This window comes from Alosa pseudoharengus, unplaced genomic scaffold (assembly GCF_046254945.1).
Source record: "Alosa pseudoharengus isolate Yale_2024_CS ecotype anadromous, Long Island Sound unplaced genomic scaffold, YU_APseudo_1.1 YU_APseudo_1.1_scf_10, whole genome shotgun sequence".
In the NCBI taxonomy this organism is placed as follows: domain Eukaryota; kingdom Metazoa; phylum Chordata; class Actinopteri; order Clupeiformes; family Clupeidae; genus Alosa; species Alosa pseudoharengus.
The window spans coordinates 6,336,031-6,359,098 of record NW_027468565.1 but is presented as its reverse complement, the minus strand read 5'-3'; the positions used below and the strand labels follow the sequence as shown (position 1 = coordinate 6,359,098).

At 47.5% G+C, this 23,068-nt stretch overlaps 1 protein-coding gene across 1 annotated transcript in view; it reads right to left on the bottom strand.

Moving 5' to 3' along the window:
• Positions 1 to 8,382: 8,382 nt before the first annotated feature.
• Positions 8,383 to 23,068, bottom strand: part of mctp2a (multiple C2 domains, transmembrane 2a) — a 52,624-nt gene continuing 37,938 nt past the window's right edge. Inside the window, exons 18-23 of the mRNA XM_076262342.1 lie at positions 21,228 to 21,347; positions 19,780 to 19,821; positions 13,742 to 13,851; positions 13,437 to 13,546; positions 12,457 to 12,554; positions 8,383 to 9,404 (exon numbers count right to left, since the gene is read on the bottom strand). Coding sequence (XP_076118457.1) covers positions 9,345 to 9,404; positions 12,457 to 12,554; positions 13,437 to 13,546; positions 13,742 to 13,851; positions 19,780 to 19,821; positions 21,228 to 21,347 — 540 coding nt within the window. The 3' untranslated portion in view covers positions 8,383 to 9,344. The remainder of the gene's footprint in view (positions 9,405 to 12,456; positions 12,555 to 13,436; positions 13,547 to 13,741; positions 13,852 to 19,779; positions 19,822 to 21,227; positions 21,348 to 23,068) is intronic.

Genomic DNA, 23,068 nt, shown 5'->3' with positions numbered 1-23,068 from the left:
CCTGTGCTATCCTTTAAGCCATAAAGCCTCCATAAGAACTGCTTGGAGAGCGCAGCACATGGAACTCCAGTGTTCTCCTTTGTTAACGGAGGATGAAAAGCCTCTGAGTCTCACAGGCATTTTGTCTTAGATAGATGTTCTAATGCCTTCTCTACTCCTAAAGTGCATTGTTCATTCTTATGGATTTAAGTGTAGGACACAGAGCCTTCACATGGACGTCCGGACGCCATTGTCCTCCTCAGGAGGGACTCTGAAAGGATAGTGCTCGGAATTAAAAGCTATACAGTGGCTGTTGAAAGCAGATGCACTGCAAGAACAATGTGGGGGGGAAAAAAACCAATGAAATGTAAAACGGTCCATATTTGAAACAGGCTGTCGTTGAGCGCTACAGCGCCCAAGATGCTCACCTGTGTGTTGCCACAGCTAAGTTAGAGTGCGAGACTCTCACTGTGTCTGGAGACAGAGCAACAGTAGGAGGAGGAGACACTCTGTTGGTGGGCTTAAAAAAACAATTTAAAAAGAATGATAAATAAAAGAATGAGCAAATCCATAAATCAGTAGATCTCTGGCAATGTGGCCGGCCAAGGCAACCATTGTTTCTTTATTTATACGTGCGCTTTATTTGTTTTCTCTCTTTCACCCAATTTTTTCTCTCTTTTTTTTCTCTCTTTTTTTTCTTATTTTTTTTGTACGATTGGCTGCCTTCCTCTCCGTGGTCGCTGGAATCCCAAATTATCCGGGGGGTTAGGAGGGTGCGTGTGTGCGCCCCCCTGGAGCCTGGCGCCCCAGAGCAGAGGTAACGTATTCAATGGCCCGGGGCGAGCGGCGGAGAGGAGCTGCCCCGCTGCATACTGATGGCGGCGCGGGGAAGCAGTAATTGGAGGCGCCCAAGAGAAGGGGAGAGCGGAGGGCAACCGTTTGGAGATGATGGCTTTGTTTTGGCCTGTCTGTCTGAAGAGGAGGCTCCTCCCAGCTCCTTCCCTATCCGCCCCCCTCCCCCACCCCCTTACACCCACCCCCCCTCCATCACCCCCCTCGTTCCCCTCCTCTTGGTCTCTCTCTCTGGCTCTTCAAACACACACACACACACACTCACTGACTACAGCTAGAGAGATGGGAAAGAGATACTTGTTAATTGGTCTCACGCTGTTTGCCTAAAGATCCATGGGCATTTATGTATCCCCCACCCTTGCCATTTTTTCCCCCTCAAATGCTCACATCGGGAGCCCAGAACCCATACATCATACTTAAAGGTGCATTAGTATGCTCACACTATGTATATTCTATATGAAGAGGTCCCATTAAGGCCTGATCTGTTGAACAAGCTCTTATGAGATTCATTAATACCAAGCAACTACGGCCACCACCGGTCATTTCTCTGGTAGACGCTGAAGGCATACTGTATGTATCATGTGAACAAGGAATAAGGATCTGAGTCCATGTCAGTCTGAATACGAGAAAACAAATAAATTGTTTCATTCATGTGGATGTGGATCACCCCTTTGAATTGTGAGATCATTTTAAAATTACTACATACATTAATAAACATCAGCCACAAATCAAAGCACATCACAATGCATTAGGTAAATTGGTTTACATAACGCAGGTAATTAAAACCATATAACATCCTCATGTGTTATGAGAAACTACTGAGGTGTATGAGCATATAATGTGTCAAAGTTTCATACATTAGTCTCACGAGAGACAAGAGACAATCCGTATCAGTGCATGCTCCATGTTTTTGTATGATTTCACCACAATGTCTTTCATGTGATGAAATAGTAGCACACCTGGCAGTTGTGAAGCAGTGGGCTTTGCACAATTGATTTCTGCCACTGCAATTCTGAACGCACACACACACACACACACACACACACACACACACACACACACACACACACACACACACACACACACACACAGTGAGAGAGACAGACAACCCCACACAAAAACATGCACACACATGCATACACACACACAGACACACACATACACACACACACACACACACACACACACACACACACTGGGACACACTCAGACACCAGATGCTGGTGAACAGGTTGAAGCCAAAGCCCTGGGGTCAGGGGATGGACGTGAGCGTGTAAAGCTTTCATTTCCTGTCAAAGGCGGGCAGGAGGGACTCGCTCACTCGCGGGCAGCGCCGAGGCTTCAGTGGACTCTAATTAGACCCCGGCGGGTGACACGGCAGCGCCAGCATCATAAGCATCCTAAACAAAACAAAGATGCGCGCACGGTAGAGGCGCTCTAAATGCCTGATCATAGGAGCAAACGGTAACTGTGACGGGGGCTCTCTTTTTAAATGAAAATTAGCACTGGCCATTTGATCGCTGCTTTCAACTATGCAGTCAGCTCTGTGATGTGCGCCCCTGCAAAGCCAACAGAGGATGGTTATTTAGAAGACCCCTAATTAGTAGCCAGTGTTGATGGGTATGTGTGTGTGTGGGTTTTTTTAACACAAGACCTTACTGACTGCAGATAAAACTAAACTGACTATTGGGGCAAGTGTGTGTGTGTGTGTGTGTTTGTGTGTGTGTTTGTGTTTGTGTGTGTGTGTGTGTGTGTGTGTGTGTGTGTGTGTGTGTGTGTGTGTGTGTGTGTGTGTGTGTGTGTACAGTGTTGAGAATCATTAGCCACTGAGTATTACTAACGTATACATTGTACATTGTAGAGTTAAATGAATTTAAAAATTGACATTGGGATCTTTCAGCATCCTTTCACTGAAATGTTATTTAATGTTCTAAGGGAAGACATTCAACTTCACACAGAGCAATGAGATTTCATAAACATATTTTGCAATCCAAATATTCTAAATTTAAAGAAAAGTGTGATGTGTATGTGCTTATTTAATTTCTTAATGAGCAAATGTTGACCTTAGAATGAACCATGCATACTGTAGAATTTGGTCGCGTGTGTGGGTTTGTGCTTAGGTATGTGTATGTGTCTGTTAAGAGGGGTATGTAGATAATCTTAGTGATACTACATGCATATGCTAATATGTATGCATACAACTTGCCCTGGGCTGTATATTGTGAAGTGAGCTTATAATAGACTTTTATTCTCCTGCCTCTTTGAAATTCTGGGCAGATCAAAATACATCAGGGCCTGATTGTCATTTTGTGGGGATCTTCATTGTATCAAGCTAGCTAGTGATTTCACTTTGTAATTTTGCAATGTCTCATTCCTGGGGACCAGATATACATATTCATCCAGATAGTATAGAAAATGTCAAATAGAGGTGTCCTAATTGTGTCCTTGATGAAAGCCTATTAATATTGAACACTCCTGCCGTCGCCCATGTGCCAGCACAGTGGAAAATTCATGTTTTTTTTCTTCAAGTTATCGCCTCTCTCTCTCTCTCTCTCTTTCCAGTGGAGACAAAAAGCAGATCTGTGCTTATCTCTAATGATACCTGATCCCCAGGGGATGTGCAGTGGGACTCTCAGTGGCTTTAGCAGATTCATCAAACCAAATATTGGGCACTTTCCTCTGGAGGATGCGAGTCACATTGCATTATATCACTGTTAATTAAAATGAAATATGCGGTTAAATTATTCTGTGTATTGTTGCCTGACGAGTGTGCACACGTTAAACGCAGACCACTGAGGCACCATCGGCAGTTAACAAAGGTTTCACACGTCTTTTTTTCCTCTCCCTCACTTTCTTTCTATCTGCTTCAACCCTTGCACTGCAGTCTTTGTTTTTCATCCGCTTTTTTTCCAAGACATTTTCAAGGTGCTTCCTCAAGGGCTATTTTGATCAAGTCCTAACACAAAATATGGCACTAGAGTCACACCAGGCTTCTCTCCTCCTGGAATAGGACTCCTTATTTTTCACCCTTATCAAACAGACTTCACTCCTATCTTTCCTTTTCATATATATTTGTTTTGTTCAACAGCTGATGCCTCAAACAGTGGTCTTTTTATACAGTATAAATGGTTTCACAGAGGACAATTTCTTAGATGTAAAAAATAATGATGAAATAAACCGTTTTCTCTCAAAGTACAAAAAAAACCAGTTCTCTCGCTCTCTTTCTCTCTCTGTCCACATACCCCCACCCCCAACCCCCCTTGTCTGAACAGAGGTGACATTGCTCCATGGCGGTCAGGAGCTCTGCCCGGCCCTTCCTCTCATCTGTGATGGCCGCACCGCCACCCCATGATCCGGCGCCCTCCGCCTGTCAGCCCTGCACCTGTAACACAGAGACCTCCTGACCACCCGCCCCCCGCCCAGCTCAGCTCCCTGCTCATAGACACGCTCAGACATGCTTTGCATTTTAGCGCGGTTGCAGCAGCCTGAGCAATGCTCCAGAGACTGGCCTTCGTCCCAGCTGTTGCCTTCATTTTAATGCACTCCGAATAATATTAAAGTGGAATCAGTGGAATTTATTAATGCGGGGAGGCCCCTCGGAGAGATGCTGTTAAAGGCCAATGATTTAATTTAAGCTCTTAAAGACTGCACTCCGCACTTGATATATAGATAGTGAAGAATTATGTCTCTGTGTCAATGAGAAGCACGTTGCTCTGTTTAAATAGTGTGTAAACTGCAACGGTGGAAAACAGTTTGGTGGGAGAGAGGACGCTTTGGCATGGTGTTTTGTGTGTGCCAAAGTGTTGTGTCTTGAGCTCACTGATGCTGTCCGTGTCCTTCCCTGCCTCTTTATATTCTCATGAAAGTTTTCCAACAGACTTGGCGGTTGTTTCCAGCCTGCATTAAAGTACCCGCTGCAAACCTGACTCTCGACTTTATCCGAACAGCCCGGCCTCCTCTGAAGTCTTTTTATTTTTGCAGGCAGTGCCGCTCACAAAGCAAGGAACCTCAATCAGTGACTTGTGCAGGCACAATCTGGCTGGGTCATTTGGATCTCATTACAAACCGATTTTTTTGGAAAAGCCTCCCACCTTATTGGTGTCAAAGTGCTGTTTTCCGGGTCAACCAACCCCTAGCTCCCACCCCTCCGACAATTTGTTTCGTTGTATGGTGTAATCACTTAACTCCATCGTCGTCTTTGTATTTTTTTAAGGCTTGGCGCGATGAAAACAAATGAAAAGCAAAGTGATGTGACACATGCAAGTTAACAGCAAGTGCTCCTGGCGCTGGCCGGCCACCTCCTCCCCAGGAATGCATGTCAGTTGAGTGAGGTCAACTCGGACGCTTAATAGCACCGCTCCCGTTACAGTTATTGAGAAAGAGGTACCAGGATAAAGGCAGTAATGAGCCCATACACGTGCCAAAGCACCTGTGAAAAAGGACCAAGAAGAGAGGAAGGATTTTTATGTGTGTGTGTGTTGCCATTGCCATTCTCTGGCTCTTGCTAGGAGGGGGAGGGGGGACATATCAGAGAAAAAAAGTGATAAAAAGAGGGGGGGAAACAGGTTGTAGGGGTCCTGGTGCGCAAGCTTGCCCGCAGAGCTGCCTGAGGAACTACCATGGAAACAAGGAGTGTGACAGGCTCAGGGGGGCTCTGCCACAGCTGCAGGCACTTCCGCTTCTGACAGCCTGATGAAGACATCATCGCCATGCAGAACACAACAACAAAAACAACAGAAAAAACATCCAGGGAAAAAACACAACAGGCTCAATGTTAACTGCCGCTCGCCTGATAACGTTCATTAACAAAGCTTGTAAAACATCCAGGGAGTTTCTAATGCATTCAGGGACCAGATTGTGTGGTTGTTGCGCGTCTTCGGAGATTTCATGTTTTCGCTCTCTGGAGAAGGCGGCAAAGTGATAAATAATTTCTCTCAAAATATGATTGCACTCGTAAACAGAGCCTGGAGACCACCAATTCACACTTAGCAGCTTCGGCTTCTCCTAACCGTAACATTGTCCTCCCTTGTCATTGGACGTCAATGACACAACGTTACACAAAGCAGCTCTCCTGCCAAAAGTTCAGTGCCACAAGTCTTGACAGCTGGTGAATAAGCCGGTCACGGCACGCCGCGACCCTGTTAATGCCAGCGACGTCATCCATCTTGACGGTAACCTCTGTGATGACGGGGCTAACCTCTCATCACAGGAGTGTTTCCCTGAGCCGCTTGCCTGGCACCAAACGCAATGTGGCCCAACCACTTCACTCGGAATGATAAAACACTGGGGGGAAAGGAGAGGGTTGGGGGATGGTGACGGGCGGAATCAAAGGGTCACTCTTAGCTAAGCAACACAGTGGCCACTTTATTCCTTCTGTATCATGTCAGTTTCCACCGCCGTGGCTGTTGTTTCTCGCTCCCCGAGCGCACAAGGCGTCTCCCAAGGGCTTTCTCTTACGTTGGATCCTCTGTCTTTTTATACATTTCAGTTCCCTTCCCATACGCCGCTGACAGCTCGGATCCTATTGAATTTCACAGAACATTCTGGGCTAAAAATACTGAAAGAAGTCATATGCACTTCAAAGTTGCGGGTGCTTCTAATGCGACGGCGATAGCACACTTAACCACACTTTTTCTTGAGTCTTCTTTAATTGGTTTCACCTCTTTGAGAGAAAGCCTGATTGGGTCTTTTATTGTTCTTCGGTGAGCACAGCTATGGGGAGGAGGATACTGCTCCCTCTCCACCATCTTCTCCCCTCAGACCCTCCCCCCAACACACACACACACACACACACATACATACAACCTCTGCCCCCATCACTACCCATTTCCCCCCCACTAGGGGCTGGGAGGCATGAAGGCCCCGGTGTGTGTGTGTGTGGGATAGCTCTCTTCAGAGGCTGCGGGGTCACCTCCACTCCCCCTCGCTTTGAAACGGACCCCTGGTGGCAGCTCCTGGGAGAGCGCGCTGATGTCTCTATCAGGCTGTCAGAAGAGATAGCCCCGGGCTGCGCCTGGGTCCCCTGGAGCCAATCAAAACTCCTCGCCATGCACCAGCGCATGCTCTGCCAGCAGCACCGCACAACTGGGCAGGGGAGCAGGGGGTGGTCTGTGTGTGTGTGACTATAAGTGTGAGTGTATGCGAATGTGTGTGTGGTGAGGGGGTGGATGCAAGTATGCAGTGCAGTGCTGTGTGAAAATGTGTCTTTTGTGTGTGTGTGTGTATGTATGTGGAGGCACAGGGAGTATGGGGGATGCTCAGTTCTCCAATCAGTCAGAACTCCCAGCGCTGAGGTCCGGGGCTCACGCTAGTGGGTGACACCAAAACCGACTTGCCCCGAGCCAGCCGAGGCGCATCTATTTTTACACGACGCAAACATCTCTATCTACGCGCACATCCCATTACCAGTCCAGTCCAGTCCAGACAGGGAGGAAGGGAAGGAAGTTTTTCTTTCCAGTAAGTTTACTCTTGCTCCTCACCCTGGGGAATGAAAGTTTGAGAACCGAGGCTGAAGGCCTCAACAACAACAACAACAAGACCAAAAACACGATGCATCACCTCAGTATCAGAACATTAACACTTTCTCACATCAATAATCAAACCAAAAGAAAAAAAATACAAGATGTACTGTTGAATAGAGGCCTCTCTCTCACTCACACACACACTATGATGCTTTTGCCTGATCATTTCAATTTCACTATTTTTTAATTATATGGTGATGAGATAAACCCTCAAATCTCACGCCTTTTGAAACAGCTCAATGTGTAACACTTTAGCATGCGTCCCTTTACAGCAGGAGAGGCCCATTGCGGGACTGAGGGCTCTGTGAAATCTGTCTGTAATACGAATAAATAAGTTGATGAGGCAGGAAGGCTCCATTACACTCACGCGAGCCCCATCTCGGAGAGAAACACTGAGGCTCGGCGCGACTCGAAGAGGCCCATTAGGCACTGGAGGTGATTTTAATGAAAATGTGAGCCACTAAGTGCTGTGAACGACGAGAGCCGTCTCTCATCTCTCTCTCTCTCTCCATATCTCTTCCCTCTCTCCATCTCTCTCTCTCATCCACACTCCCTTTTTCCGGTCTATCTCTCCCTCTCACTCACTCTTCTTCTGACTCACCCAGCCTCTTTCCCTTTTTATCTCTCTCTCTCTCTCTCTGTGCAATGGGCTCTCTCATCTGGACTGTGTTGTTGTGGGAAAACAGTAGAGGCCCTGCATTAGCCCGTGAGCTGGACCTGCAAACGCTTTGATGTGAGCTCCACAACCACCACGGCACAGCAGTGGCCTGGGTCCTCTACCAAAGGCCACGTTGTGCAACCACATGTGCTCTCTCTCTGCTTTCTCTCTCTCTCTCCCTCTTTCTCTGCAGTGTGGGCTTGAAAAGAAGACCTGCCTCCCTGAGAACAAATACACTTTGTGAAGTTAGACCCCCCCTGCTGATTTCTCCACCGTTTTCTGCTTTTCCTTCCAACCCTCTGCAACATCATGGCAGCATGGCTAAAACATCACCATATATCATACAGACAGAAAATTCATCCATGTGCAGAATATCTCAAAAAAATCTTTAATATTTACAGTACATACTCATTCAAGAGACAATTATTTAAAAAAAAAGTAAAGCAAAGAAAATATATGTTTGCTCTGTCTGTATCAAAGCAAATATTCTATAAAGAGGAAGCACATTTTTCTGCCTGAATGATAGTATCATATGAAAATAGCATGGCATCTACATTTCAGGTGGGTTTGCAATTAGTCACAAAGTTACATAGCTTTGTACTTGGTCCATGGTCAACAAAAATACATTTCCATGTGGTGGAGGTCACTGAAGCTTTTTTGGTGCTTTTGCGGCCAGGAGTTCCAGTGATCCAAAACGTGTTGTTAAGCTGGGCCAGGGGGCGCCCTACTTTCCCGTTTTTCCCCCATAAAAGCTCGGAGCAGTGATTGACAGCACCATGTGCTGCCCCGAAAGAGACAAACCACAGCCCTGTCAGAAGGGGTGGCAGGAACACACACACACACATACACACACACACACACACACACACACACACACACACACACAGACACAAGCACACACACACGCACACACACATAAATGCAATATATGTACAAGCAAACACACACTTAGACATGGAAAACACAAATACACATACTTACACACACATGCAACCCAACACACAGACACAAACACACTTGCACACACACATGACCATGGTCACACAATATGTTTTGATGCATTTATAGGAGACCAGCTTGAAGGTCCAGAGAAGGTTAGTTTAGAGTGGAGGCACAGGCGAGCTCAAAGTACCAAAACAGAGAGCCCCGGCCGACCAATCCATCCATTTTACAAAGAGAGAGAGAGACTGCCCAACCCCACATCTCATCCATCCATTCATCCATCCACCCGTCCATCCCTCCATGTCAGTGCATCCCTCCATCCCTCCGTCGGGCCGCCGGTGGCTCGTCTGGCGGGTCGTCCGGAGGGTCGCGTGGTCCTGTGGGCCGGACTCTTAGCGTTTCTTGCGCTGCGGGTTAGCGGCGGTGGGTGCGCGGAGCTCGCTGTACTGCACCTGTGAAAACAAACAGGAGTTTGGGCAGGAGAGGCAGGTAATCCGAGATCAGCGGAGCGCGCGTAATGGCTCCCCTGAGGAGCGGGCGCAGGCAGGAGGAGAGAGAGAGAGAGAGAGAGAGAGAGAGAGAGAGAGAGAGAGAGAGAGAGAGAAAGAGAGACGCTCTGCCCGGCCGGCCGCGCCTGTAATGAATCATTTTTTAAACACAGGAGCAGAGGGGATTAATCACAGGGAGGAAGGATTTGAAAAGTCAAGGGGTTCTTCACCAGCTCCAGCTACCTCCACCTCCTCCTCCACCACCTCCACCTCCTCCCCCCGTCTCTCCTTGTTCTCCTCCTCGTCCTCCACAAGCTCAGCATTAGAGGCGAGCGGCCGTCTAACCGAGGGACGACCTGCCAGGCAGCCAGGGGGCCGACTGCAAAGCCACGGAATCGCTACTTGTGTGCCGCCACGTCCTCTTCGAGAACAAGTGAGTGCAAAAAAAAAAGAAAAAAGAATGAGAGAAAAAAAAAGAATGAGAGAAAAAAAAAGAAAAGAGAAAACTTTTTTCTCCTGCTCTCCTCTTCCACTTTCTGTTCTAGCGCTGGTCCTAATTATAGAAGCAGTAGGCAGAAGTTTGTTTGGGAGAGAAATCAGCCATGGCTCCCGGGTTGGCAGCTTCTCACGCAGGGTTCACTGGGTAGCTCCTGCTCCTCGGGCTCACTCGGAAACTCATCAGAGTGACCTTGAGTGGCCGCTCACCAGAAGAGCCGTGTCGCCTTGATAATAATCTGACCTGTGCCAGTCTTAGACTACTCATCAAGGACTGGGGGAGGGGGGGGGGTGCTCATTCTGCACTGCTGCTACTCATACATACAAAACTGACTATCATCAGACTGCTGATTCAGAATCGAACACCTTTGCAAGTCTCACACTTGTTCTTTGCCCTCTGAGAGGAGACGAAGAAAGAGACGGATGAAGAATAGAAAAAAATATCTCAAATCTGTCTGATGTAGAATACATATGTTCTGAATTCTTTTTTGTGTAGAAGGGCTGTTATAGATTCTGAAATAACCATAGAGTGAAGCGAATACTGGTGAATAGACAGGAGAATTAAGGAGGAATAAAATGGAAAATTATTTCAAAAAGCTGACAAAATGCATGTCACTCAAGGGGTGAGACAAACAAGCAAAAAAACAAACACAGGAAAATATCTCTGGTTGATTTTTCTGTGGTTGTTTTTCCAAACAAAAACAAAAACATGTAAACACACACACACACACACACACACACACACACACACACACACATCTCTGTGAAATGGAGGTGAGAACTCAGCTCTAATTACTCAGTGCTGATTATCAGAATGGGAGATGGAAGGGAGAGGGAACAAAGGGATGGTGGACCGCATCTGAACATGAAACTGCTCTCAGAACTGACAGATGCTTCTTATTTTAGGACACAGGACTCTGCATCAGAAGTCCACTTTTGAGGGGCTGCTTTGAAGATGGGCGCCGGCGCTAATTGCCAAGTCACTCTTCCCCAGTGAGACAGGAGTCAATTTCAGTTTTGGTGACGTGTCACTCATCCGTTTGGGCCCGCAAGCATCTCAGGTGCTGAGGGCCAGACGCAAAACAAAAGCTCGCCAGGCACTCTGTCATCCGTGCGTGTGATTCTCAGACTGTAAGACGCGAGCAAGGAAAGCAACGAGAACCTGCTAGATACTATATATAATCTCAGACTGTTTATTTGTGTGTGTGTGTGTGTGTGTTTGTGTGTGTGTCTGACAGAGAGAAATAGAGCTAAAGTCGTTTGAGACTTGGACATGACAGCAACAAAGAGGCCAATCTGTTTTTATCTCTCTCTCTCTCCTTGACTCCTCCTCAGTTTTTTTTCTCGTCTTTTCCCTAGTTTTGAATGTGAAAGTTCTTTGACGCATTACCTTACACTCCCGAGCGCATGGGGAAGGAGAATCCTGGCAAGGCTGATGAGGGCAAAAATATTCACCGTTTCCCCCTGCCAGTCTGCACCAAGCACACTCCCATCACCACCATGGCCTGGGCTACCCACCACCCCGGCCCTCTAGCTCCATGCAGACTGAGGAGCAGAGGTGAGGGAGAGAAGGCCACGCAGCGGAGCAGAGGGAGATCTCCTCAACAGCTGTCCAGTGGAGAGAGCTGCCAGCCGACGGAGGAAGATGAGCAGGAGTCCATGGGCTTTTATATGTGCGCTTTTAGTAGATGAGGGTACATCTGCCTGAGTTTATATATGGTATGTTTAGGTATATCTGTTTGTGTGTGTGTGTGTATGTATGTGAGTATGTGTGTGTGTGTGTGTGTGTGTGTGTGTGTGTGTGTGTGTGTGTGTGTGTGTGTGTGTGTGTGTGTGTTTATGTGTGTCCCTCGTTTCCAAGCTGCCCCCGCTCAGGCTGTAGAGCCCAGCAAGAGGTGCCAGCAGCCACCTCTCTCTCCCCGCGGGCTGGCACACATCCTGCAGCTTCTCTGATATAACAGCGGCTGACACGGCAGCCGTGGCTGAGGCGCGCTCGCATATGGCACCCAGCAGGGCGGCAATGACGCACCACTTCAGCAATCCGCTCCTTCAAAATCTGATGTGTTTGTATGACACAGGGGACAGACTATCAAGACAGTACACACACAACACACACACAGACACACACACACGGATCCCTGGGCCCCGGCACCCAACACCACCCCTGCTTTTATCAGAGGCTGACAAAACTGATAATCAGGGACAAGGTGGGAGCGATGCGGCCGGGAACAGATCAGAGCGGAGCCCTCCGTCTGCACTGGGTTGATCCCGCCGAAAACATGCGGAGAAATAATTGGGCCGTGGATGGCTCCTTAAAGGCACCAGCCCATTAATAATCAAACAAAGGCGGAGGAAGTATTCCCCAAGCACATGGGAATTCTGCTAGAGCAAATAATACAGACATCTTCTGGGAATTCCCTTGCTGCCTTCTCTTCTCTTCTTTCTGTCTCTCTCTCTCTCTCTCTCTCTCTCGTTCTCTCTCTCTCTCTGTCTCGATCGGTATGTAAAATTGGACTCTTACCTTTTGAACATCAGAAGGCACCCTCTCGAGGAAATCCAGTACTTCATTACTGTCGATGGCATACGGGTTGCGGAGTTTCTTGGTGAATTTGTTAACACCTTACGGAAAAAAACAGGAGCACATTAATAAATAAAGACATCCTCCAAAACCATGATTTGAGACAAGACGGACAAAATAAAAAACGTTCCCCGTCCCATCCCATCATGGGGACTAGTCCCCGATGTCTGAGAGATGCCACACAGGGGGTGTTATTTCAATTCCCTCTCCAAAAGAGCCAAATTGGCTCTACAGTGGATGTCTAAATTGCTGTGTTTCGAGGACAGGATTTGGGATGGGTGTCTTTGTGTTACTATAATGAGAGCTTCTCAACCTTCAGATGAGGGGAAACAAGCAGAGCTTCCTGACACATTTCTGTCTTATTGTACGGCAAATGTATCAGGAAAAATGAACAGCACTTTCATAGTAGTTCTCTACAGATAGTTGGCACTTCACAAACTCTCTCTCTCTCCTTCTCTCTCTCTCACACACACACACACACCAAACAAGAACTACTCTCAGCAACATGAAAGGCTTTCCCTGGAAGCATTGAGCAGAGTGGAAGCTGTGGAAGCATTTGATAACATTTGGATATTGATTGTGTTCAGTGCCCAAGAGATGCACTGCCAGGCCAAAGGCCAGAGGGGAGGATGCTTATGCTGAACATTCGTAACTTTTGACCTTTTGTATACTCCAAAGGATGTGCTCTAGATCTTCAGACTGGGCTCTCGGCAGGTTTCCTTTATGTTGTGTAGGATCTGAACTATGTACGTGTTTGTGTTGCTTTAGGAATAAACCCCTAACTCCTGTGGCTCAGATGAAAAATAAGGTTCGAATCACGTAGACAAGACATACATTTCTTATTTCATTTTTTTTTTCAAGAAAATGATCAGGGTTCCAAAATGTTTGTCTGGCAGAGAAAGAGAGAGAAGGGTTGTCCTTACCCCATATCAACACAATGTAGCGAAGTGGGATGAAGAACAAGGCAGCAGTCGCCACAAACAGCATCACACACGCCAGGTACGACAGGAAAGGCACTGACCAGTTGATAGTGCTGCAAACGACAGGATGCCATTGTTTAAAATCACAAGACACACAGCACACACACAGTTTTCCAACAGAGATCACAACTGACTTCTTATCTAAGATTCTCAAAATGACGTCATCTAAAGCTATCGTAACATCAACTTCAGATTTTATGACTGTATTAAATTGATGGTAGAGGTCATTAAATGCAGTCTGATCCTACTTCTTAATTCTCTCTCCAATAGATGCAACCTCATCCAAGGTGTTCTGCACAGTGAGGACTATCTCTTGAACCATATGGATTTTGTCCATCAGCCCTTTCTTCTCTGATTCCTGAAAGAAAGAAAGAAAGAGAGAGAGAGAGAGAGAGAGAGAGAGAGAGAGAGATAAAGAGGGAATGATGAGCAGGGTCAGAACAGTGCAGAGAGAGAGAGAGCGCTTCATTTCTGGAGTGTCATCACAAGTAATTCATCTAGCCAATGGCCTATAATGAGCCCAACTCAGCGTCTCTTCCTGCTGCCTTTCGGAAGCGCGGCGACGCTTCTTGGCACTGAGAGCCGTCACAAGGAGGCGAGCCGTGTCATTTCTCCTTTTGTTGGGGGGGGGGGGGGGTTCCGCCAGGATCTAAAATAGCCATCAGCAATCAGATGCTGTGAGGACTGAGAGCGTGAGTGTGTGAGGGGAGAGAGGGAAGGGGATCTTGAGAGAGCGCTGGATGCAGACGAGTGCTAAGGGGCGAGTTGGGTCTTGTTCTCGGGGTGCCAGCCTAGCGCCTTTCTCCCCACTGCTGGATTGACTTGCCACGCTCTGGGCTCTGGGTTGGGAGTGAGCGCTCGCACCTCTCACTGCCACGGAGCTAAGGAGGAGGCCAAGGACACACACTCAGACACACACACACACACACACAAACACAAACATGTGAACACACAGTTACATGTGCGTGCCTGCATACACACACACACACACACACACATACACACACAAACATGTGTACACAGTCACATGTACATGCGTGCACACACACACACACACACACACACACACACACACCCTCAATCACTATATTTCTCCCCACTTCTGATCTGGCGAGAGGCAGCACTCTCAGCACTCATGCCTAATCCCAACAACAGTAAACCACAGGCGCTGTGATGATAGGGCCCCAGTGCAGCACAATGCTATTTTTTCTAATGGCCTTGCTAGGAAACACCACTACTGTCCTTTTGAATAAAGACATCACACGCCTTTGTGTCGGAGAGTGGCTTACGGACATGGGCCAAATGGACTGGGCACTTTGAGGCAGGAATGAAAAAAACAAAAAAAAACAACAGAAGATTATAGTGGAGGAGAAGAAGATGAAGGAGAAGAGGAGAAGGAGGAACTACCACAGCAATTTGATGAAAGAAGACTCCACGGCTAATCTGGGGTCCAGAGAAATGTGATCACATTAGTGTGTTCTCTCTTCCCCGGCTGGGGGGGGGGGGGGGGGGGTGCTGCACACAGACAGAGAGACAGAGGGGAGAGTGGCTTTTCCAGAGGCACGACACGAAGCAAACAGAAGATAACTGGAGTAATGTTAGCCCCCACATGTCACATCAAAAGGAGGAAATAATGACAGGAATAATGACAGATGAGAGCAAGAAGGAAGAGGGAGAGAGAGAGAGAGTAAGAGAGGAAGGGAGGGAGAGAGAGAGCCGTGACTGGTTCTTTCAGAGGCATGCTTGCTTGCTTGCTTGAGGACGTGCGTGGAGGCCTTTTTGTCCTCTGAGGATGTTTGTGTTTAAAAGCATCTCCAGATCTCCAGACTGAGTGCCTTCATCACAGCCCTGCCGCCGAGGCCCCTGGGACAAACACAGCGAGCAGACTCCCTGCTGACAGTCACATGCCTCCTCCTCCTCCACCCCCCAAGACACACACAGGAAGAAAGTTGTTCCCACACACACACACACACACACATGCATCATCATCATCATAGTGACACACACACACACACACACACACACAGACAGACTGTTAGGTCAGCACCAAAGGGTCAGCACCAAAGAGACAATTCAAAACTGTGGGAGATCTCAAAATAAAATCATAATCCAACGACAGTCTGTTTCAAATGTCTTTGTTAAATGATGCATTTCTGTCAGCTGTCAACTATATCCAATATCATGATTTGTTTTTTTTCTAGAAAAGAGCTATTTCTACCATACTGCAATAAAAACCAGTACAGTACATGATTGGGCCACTGATCCTGATTGTTAACTTTCCCCCAGCGTCTTTTAAAAGGGGTCTGAATATTCCATTTGAGAGACAGAGAATCATTGTGAAAAGCCAGGTGTTCTCAGAGATGTTCTCAATTTATTTGAAAAGCAATCCTCCTCTCTTGCGTGTTTGCATTCCGTGTCAGGAGAGCAGTGTGTGCTGTAGACCAGCTACCAGCTATATCTGTGTTCCCAGCTGAATACAAAGCCGACATGCTGTCTGCATCAAGGACAAGAGGCTCCATATGACATTCTGCTAGGAATGTGCCTCTCACTCGAGGGATTAATCCTAATAACAGATAGGATACATAGTCATCTATGATAGACATAGGTAAACTGTGTCAGAGATTACTTCAATGAGAATTTAAAAAAAAAATACCAACAATTATTTAAAACACACACACACACACACACACACACACACACACACACACACACACACACACACACACACACACACACACACACACACACACATGCGTCTTTCATGTTAGCAAAGACCAAAAGGAGTACAAACGAAAGGCAAGCATGGAGCGTACATCAACAGGCTCTCTGGATTACTGCAATTCATCTCCCTAAACACCCTTGAAGTCCTCCATCCTCTTTTTCTCTCTTTTCTTTTCTTTTTTCAGTGTCTTGCACTGCAAATCTTCCATTACACATTTGATGCTCTATCTCTCTTTCTCTCTCTCTCTCTCTCTTTTTTATCTTCATGCCGTCCCTTTCTAGTGCTCCTTGAAAACTGCTCAGCGCGCACAGAAAAACAAAAATCTAAAAAGCTTTGCTCTCAGAGGAGGAGCCGGATGGATTTACTGGGGGGACTAACAGACTACATGAGTCATAAATGTCTGCTGATTACAAAACCTCTGTCAGATCAGATTCTCATTTCAGGGTAAAATTGTAAATGCTCGCTTTTAAGGCGGGCTTAATAGGGAACAGATTTGATCTGCGGTACAAAGGTAAATAGGAAAAGCGTGGTTCCATGGGAGTGTTGGGCATAATCAAAATTAAAAAAAAGAAAGAAGGCAGGTAAAAAAGCTCATTTAACATTCCTTTAATTTGAGTAAATGGCTTCAAATTTGAATATTCATTCAAAGGCAATGGGCGAATGCTCTTTTTTTTCTCAACTCACTTATTCCACAAAGGCGAGCGAAGCGCGCATCCAAATCAAAAACACCTGTGTTGCTGGCATTAGATCCCTCGCTTGGGCGAAATGGGACGGTAAACACACAACATACGTAAACAAGCTGGACTGGAGGCCGCGGAGTGTGTGAGGCGAGGCGAAGAGAGGTGCGTGTCTGCCTGAACGGGCCCCTGCATGTGTCACAAAGGCCCCGGCCCGCACGCCTTGGAACACACATGCCCCCCATTATGACATCAGCATTCTGTCCTTGCGGAGGGCTGAAGGTGATAGAGCATGGGGAGTGTTTGGGGGGTGTGTGTGTGTGTATGAGTGGGGAACATGTGTGTGCATGTGTGTGGGTTTGTGTGTGTGTGTGTGTGTGTGTATGGGGGGGGTTGTTGGTTGGTGGTGGTTGGGTTGGGGATGGGAGGGTGTGGATGGGGGTGCATGAGAGGGTAACGTGGAGGTCTCTGGGGGGCTGAGAGTTCTACGTCTGTCTGCCCGCAGCCTCGACCATTGCTGACCAAAGCACGATAGGAGCCCCGACTCTGCCCAGAGGCCATAGCCGACTCACAGACATTACACATGCTGGTGGTGCTTATGTTAGGGGGGTGGTGGATGGGGGGGGGGGGTGGTAGTTGCTGGGGTTGTTTTTCTTTCTGCTGTTGTTTTCGGCTGTGATTAAACACTGTCTATCTGCAAGATGCGATTCATACCTGAGGCCAAAGGGAAGTCACATTGGCCGCACGTAATTTGTAAGCGGCCCCTCTCTCTCCCACCCCCCCAGGACAGATTTATGTTCACCCAGCAGATCTGGTCTGCATTATTTCTGCAGAAACAGAACCGCTCCTATCGCCTTCTTTTAGCGTCATGCCTTTACAATCCTGCTGCTCGGGCGGAGGTTTACAAGTTCTCTTCCTCCAGGGGGAACACACACACACACACACACACACACACACACACACACACAGAGTGAGATATGGCAGGGTAATGGTAACCTTCTCGGAGGGGATAGCCTTTGCACACATGCTAAGCAAAAGGACCAGGGGAAAAGAGAGGGAGGAGGGGGCGCGCCTTTGAAGTCATCAGATTTAACACTGATCACTCTTTAACCCCACACATTTGCACAGATGACTTTGATACGAGGTGCAAAGCTGCACGGCTTGATCTGCCGGAATGATATCAAATTTTTTGAGCCGCAGCAATAACCATAACAAGACTTTGAAATAGGCAGACTTAAATTGCCGTTGACAACTTAAAACAAACATGGACAGCTGGCTAATTAAGTAAATGAAAGGAGAGATTTCATTTTTTCCATGAAGCGCAAAGGGCTCTGTAACATATAATACATCTGAAATGAGATGATTTTCTTAAAGCAGAAACCTGTGAAAGTATTTTTATTTCTTTAATATCCCCCATCTGATTATATCACTGTCTCATTTTTTTCATGTTGCGGTAACAGCTACTTTCATAGACTAAATGGAGCAGTCTACAACAATTAAACAAATTTGGATGGTAATTGTTTTTTACATTTCAAATGAAGCAAATGTTGGTTCAAAGTCTGGTGAGCCAGTGAACTCTCATATCGGATGTTCGTCCACAGCATATAGAATGCTTAATTGCCATATCATAGCGCTCTCATTGGGCGTGAAGTGTGTGTGTGTGTGTGCTACTTCTGTCTCTCTACTTCGAGACGTATTACAATTGCCTGGCTGCTGGGCACATACACTAATGTGCACCATGCACAATATCATGTGACTTATCTCCCTGAATTAACGCCTTCTTTCATTCTATATGTATCTAAAGAGAGGACCTGTTTTTTTAACTGCGGGGTTGTGTGTGTGTGTGTGTGTGTGTGTGTGTGTGTGTGTGTGTGTGTGTGTGTATGTGTGCTTGGCAGGGTGAGGTGGGGGTGGGGGCTGAGTAGGGGGAGGCTAGTTTTCTTCCTCAAAGATAGAGCTAGCCCCCGGTCATCACAACAGAATATATTGAGCACATTATGGATATGAATCCCAGGCTTATCCACACGGCACAGGGGTCATAGCTGCGAGGCTTCGAGGCAGTTCCACACTTCCGTCCTCCTCAGTCGGAAAGCAATAACATGGACACCCCCCCCCCACCTTCCCTCCTAACACACCATTAACTCTTTGTCTCCCATACCAGACAATAGATGGAATTAAACCGCTAAATCTGATTTCCAAAATGTCCTCCACATTAAGGACAAGACAAACGAACAACACCCATTTTAAGACAGCAATTACCAGTGCTGTTGCATTGAAGCTCTTACTCAAAGTTATGGTGCAGCCTATTTAATTACGAGATATAAAAGGTCACTATTAAAGGTAGAAACAAGCCTCTAACAGGTCCAGTCTTACTGTATGCTGATGATTTTCACAGTGCACCATAGTGAGCCTATTTTTACCTCTATTCACCTAAAGCCTTCCCACTCTGTTTAGATGTGTCGTCTGAAGGCTTCAATCTCGTAATATTCCCAGTGGAGCCGAGCATTCGATTAATGATTCCGTTCCCTTCTTAGTTTCGACTTTTCAAAGGGCCACATCGAAAAGCAACTGAGTGTTCCCAATGAGTGATGTGCGAAAGACCCCACGGGAATTAAAAATAAAAATACAGAAGCGCGAGGAGGCAGCACGTCGAAACGGTCCTAACTGCCGTCCTCAGTTTCATACCCCATAATTAAGAGTTTAAATAAAAGTGCACTTCCGACAAACTTGCCAGAATAAAGCACAAGGCCGCCTGTAGGCCTCTGATAGTCAGAAACCTGAACTTTGAACGGTGCTGGTTTAATCAAAACCTGTGGATAGAGAGAGATATATATATAGAGAGAGAGAGAGAGAGAGAGAGAGAGAGAGAGAGATAAAGAAAGGGTACCTTTTCGTCCTCTTCCTCGTCTTCGGCCATGGACATGTTCTCCTAGGGAAAGGAGAGAGAGAAAAAAGAGAGGCGAGTTGGCGAGAGTGGTGGGGAGAGAGGTGAGGATGCGTGTGTGCACCGGAGCAGTTTTTAACAAACACCTTGTAATGAAAATCTCCTCCTGCACATACACCCCCACTGGGAGAGGCCTGTTGCCATGGCGACTGCATCGCGGGGGTGACCTCGCACAAAGGGAGAGGTGAGAAGAGGGCCTCCTTCACAAGAGCAATGCTACAGCCAGACAATCTAATTTCTCCACAACATAAAACACACAGACACACACACACACACACACACACACACACACACACACACACACACACACAAACACACACACACACACACACACACACTTTTTCCCTTTACAAGTGCATACAAACACAAAACAAACCCACAAAACAAACCCACATGAACACACACACACACTCACACACACACACACACACAAGCTGACACACACACGCACACACAAACAAACACAAAAACACTGGGTGGAGAAAACATTCAATTTGGGCACTGGTGCCTAGACCAGTTTACATCAAGCCATCCCTGACCCTGACGGGCCATAGCACTGTGACTTTGCCAGAGAACAGGCCACGGTCCCTGCTAGCTCTAGGGTCAGAGGAAGGTGACCGCGATGAACCTGAGCTCGAGTGCCACTCGGGGGGGTTGCGGGGGGGGTTGATGTTGGTGGGTGGGGGTGTAGCATGTCTGCCCCACAGCCAGTGACGCAGTAGCCACAGGACTGGGCTACTGTCCCCGCGAGGAGCAGCACTGCAGGCCGGCCACGCGACACAAGCCCCCAGATCAGAGATGACACTCCACGCGCATGGAGAGGGGGTCATAGCCCGAGTGTAAAGAGTGACGACCTTCCCTAAAAGAGGTGCAGAGGAACGCGTGTCCTTCAACCCTGCTGACAGGACACAGACATGAATACCATCTGAGACGTGTCAGCCGGACACTGCCTCAAACGCGGGCTGCGCTGTCAGTGTGGCTAGGACGAGGATTGTCTGCGTTTTTCTGTGTGATGTTAATAATCATGCAGACAATCATGAAATAAATGATTTCATGTTTTTGTGGTGAGACTGAACCTGCTACATGCAATGAGTGTGGTATGTATTTGTGTGTGTTTTACATACTATGTGTGAGAAAGAGAGTGAGAATGAATGTGCATACTGTATGTGTGCATTTTTTGGGTGTGTGCGTGTATGTGCCCGCGCGCGCGCGCGTGTGTGTGTGTGTCTGTGTGTATGCGCGTGTGTGTTTTTTTGCGGGGGGGGGGGGGGACTCATTTCAATGGCGTCACCCAGCAGATTGCACTGAGTGGGCGGCGGCATGGGGAGATGGTGGGAGGGAGGGCAGGGTCGCGTGTGCCTGGCTGGCTGGCTGGCTGGCCACACACTCACCAGGTCCTGACTGTGGCTGACCGCCCCCGGGGTGTTCTGGAAGTAGTTCCAGGCGATGAGCAGGAGCAGGAAGAGAGGCAGCATGAAGAGCTCCAACTGCCACACGGTCAGCACAAAGATCTGCAGAGAGAGAGAGAGAGAGAGAGAGAGAGAGAGAGAGAGAGAGAAAGGACACACACCGTTATGTCACGAATCCACATGGTACCACACAATACGTAATACATTCCCGAGTCGGCCTCACGAGTGCAGCCCTGCCCTGAGCACAGCGTGAACCGCTATGTCTCATGGGAATGACATCCAGACATCACACACATGCGCACATACACACACACACACACACACAAACATGAATGGTTTCAAACATGCAATCACAGCAACATATGTCCTCTCACACATATAATTCAGATGCTTATGTGACAACGCCCCCACCCCGTCCATACACACACACACACCTGGCCCCACACACATACACACACACACACACTCAGATGCAATCACATATGTAAACCCATGCAAATATACAAGCTCATAAAATAACACATACCCAGGTCTAACACACTACCCTTCTTAACACAGGCAAACAACCTTATGTGCATATGTGTGTGCACATGCATTTGTCGACATACACAGAGAACATGCTGTTGTGTAGGGAAACAATATAATGCGTACAGATCCCACTTACACTGACTGACACAAATGCCACTGATGCAAAGTGATCACTGAGTTCTTCAGCTGTTCTAACACATAGGTTTACGAGGAGAGTGTATCCCCAAATCAATAGCCTATGCTTCCCATCTGCCTGGAACTGGCCAGATATGGGCAACGGGGGAAAACATTTGCAGACACTTACCTACCTCTGGCTGACTGTAGTAAAGGGGGGGGGGGGGAAGATGGATTGTGTGGAACGAATAATCCTTCATAATTCAGTAAAAGGGGAACGGCGTTTAGCGCGTCCTAACACCCACTGCAGCTCACAGCGGCGCACTAATTGGACAGCGGCGCATTTAAACCCATTTAGTGACAACCTAATGAGGGTGCCTCCGACGGAAATTATCAGACGATATGAAAGGAGGATCATGCCGGCAAGGTGACTGCAAAACAAGACGACGGATGGAGGCAATAAGTAAGAAAATCGAGAGAGAGAGAGAGAGAGAGAGAGAGAGAGAGAGAGAGAGAGAGAGAGAGAAAGAAACAGAGAGTGTGTGTGTGTGTGGGGGGGGGTGTTTTTAGATGCTCCATGAATCTCATTGTCATTCCCAAGAATCAATTATGCGGGGGAGCAATCATGATTGTACAGTATAGGACGGCGTGGTTCTCCATTAGTCTTACATTAACATTCTCCACGTGTGCGGAAGCGGACCCGGAGCACTTAACCGGCGAACGTTTCCCACTAAACAGCGGACGTGCATAATCCGCCACCTTTCACGTTAAAACAGTATTTATCTGCGCACTCCACGACTTAGTGCAAAATGACTCACGCTCAGTTACACACCTGTACAGTCCGCTGGTGTGTTTTTCTCCCCTCTCTCTGTTGGTATGAGAGGGGCTTGTTAGAGTCCATATGTCTGACTCAGTGCTGGGTTATGCTGAGCACCAAACAAGCCCAAAGGCCTGTGCTTGTGGCTCTGTAGAGAGCAGCCTGTTCATGTCACCTCAGACCCAGGTCCAGTGTGTGTGTGTGTGTGTGTGTGTGTGTGTGTATGTGTGTGTGTGTGTGTGTGTGTGTGTGTGTGTTTGCGTGTGCTCCAGGCTGCCTTTACCTTGTGCCATAGTCACAGGGACAGCAGTGGATTCACCATTCAGCTGCAAGGCGAATAAGAGGTGTGCTTAATGCACCCAAG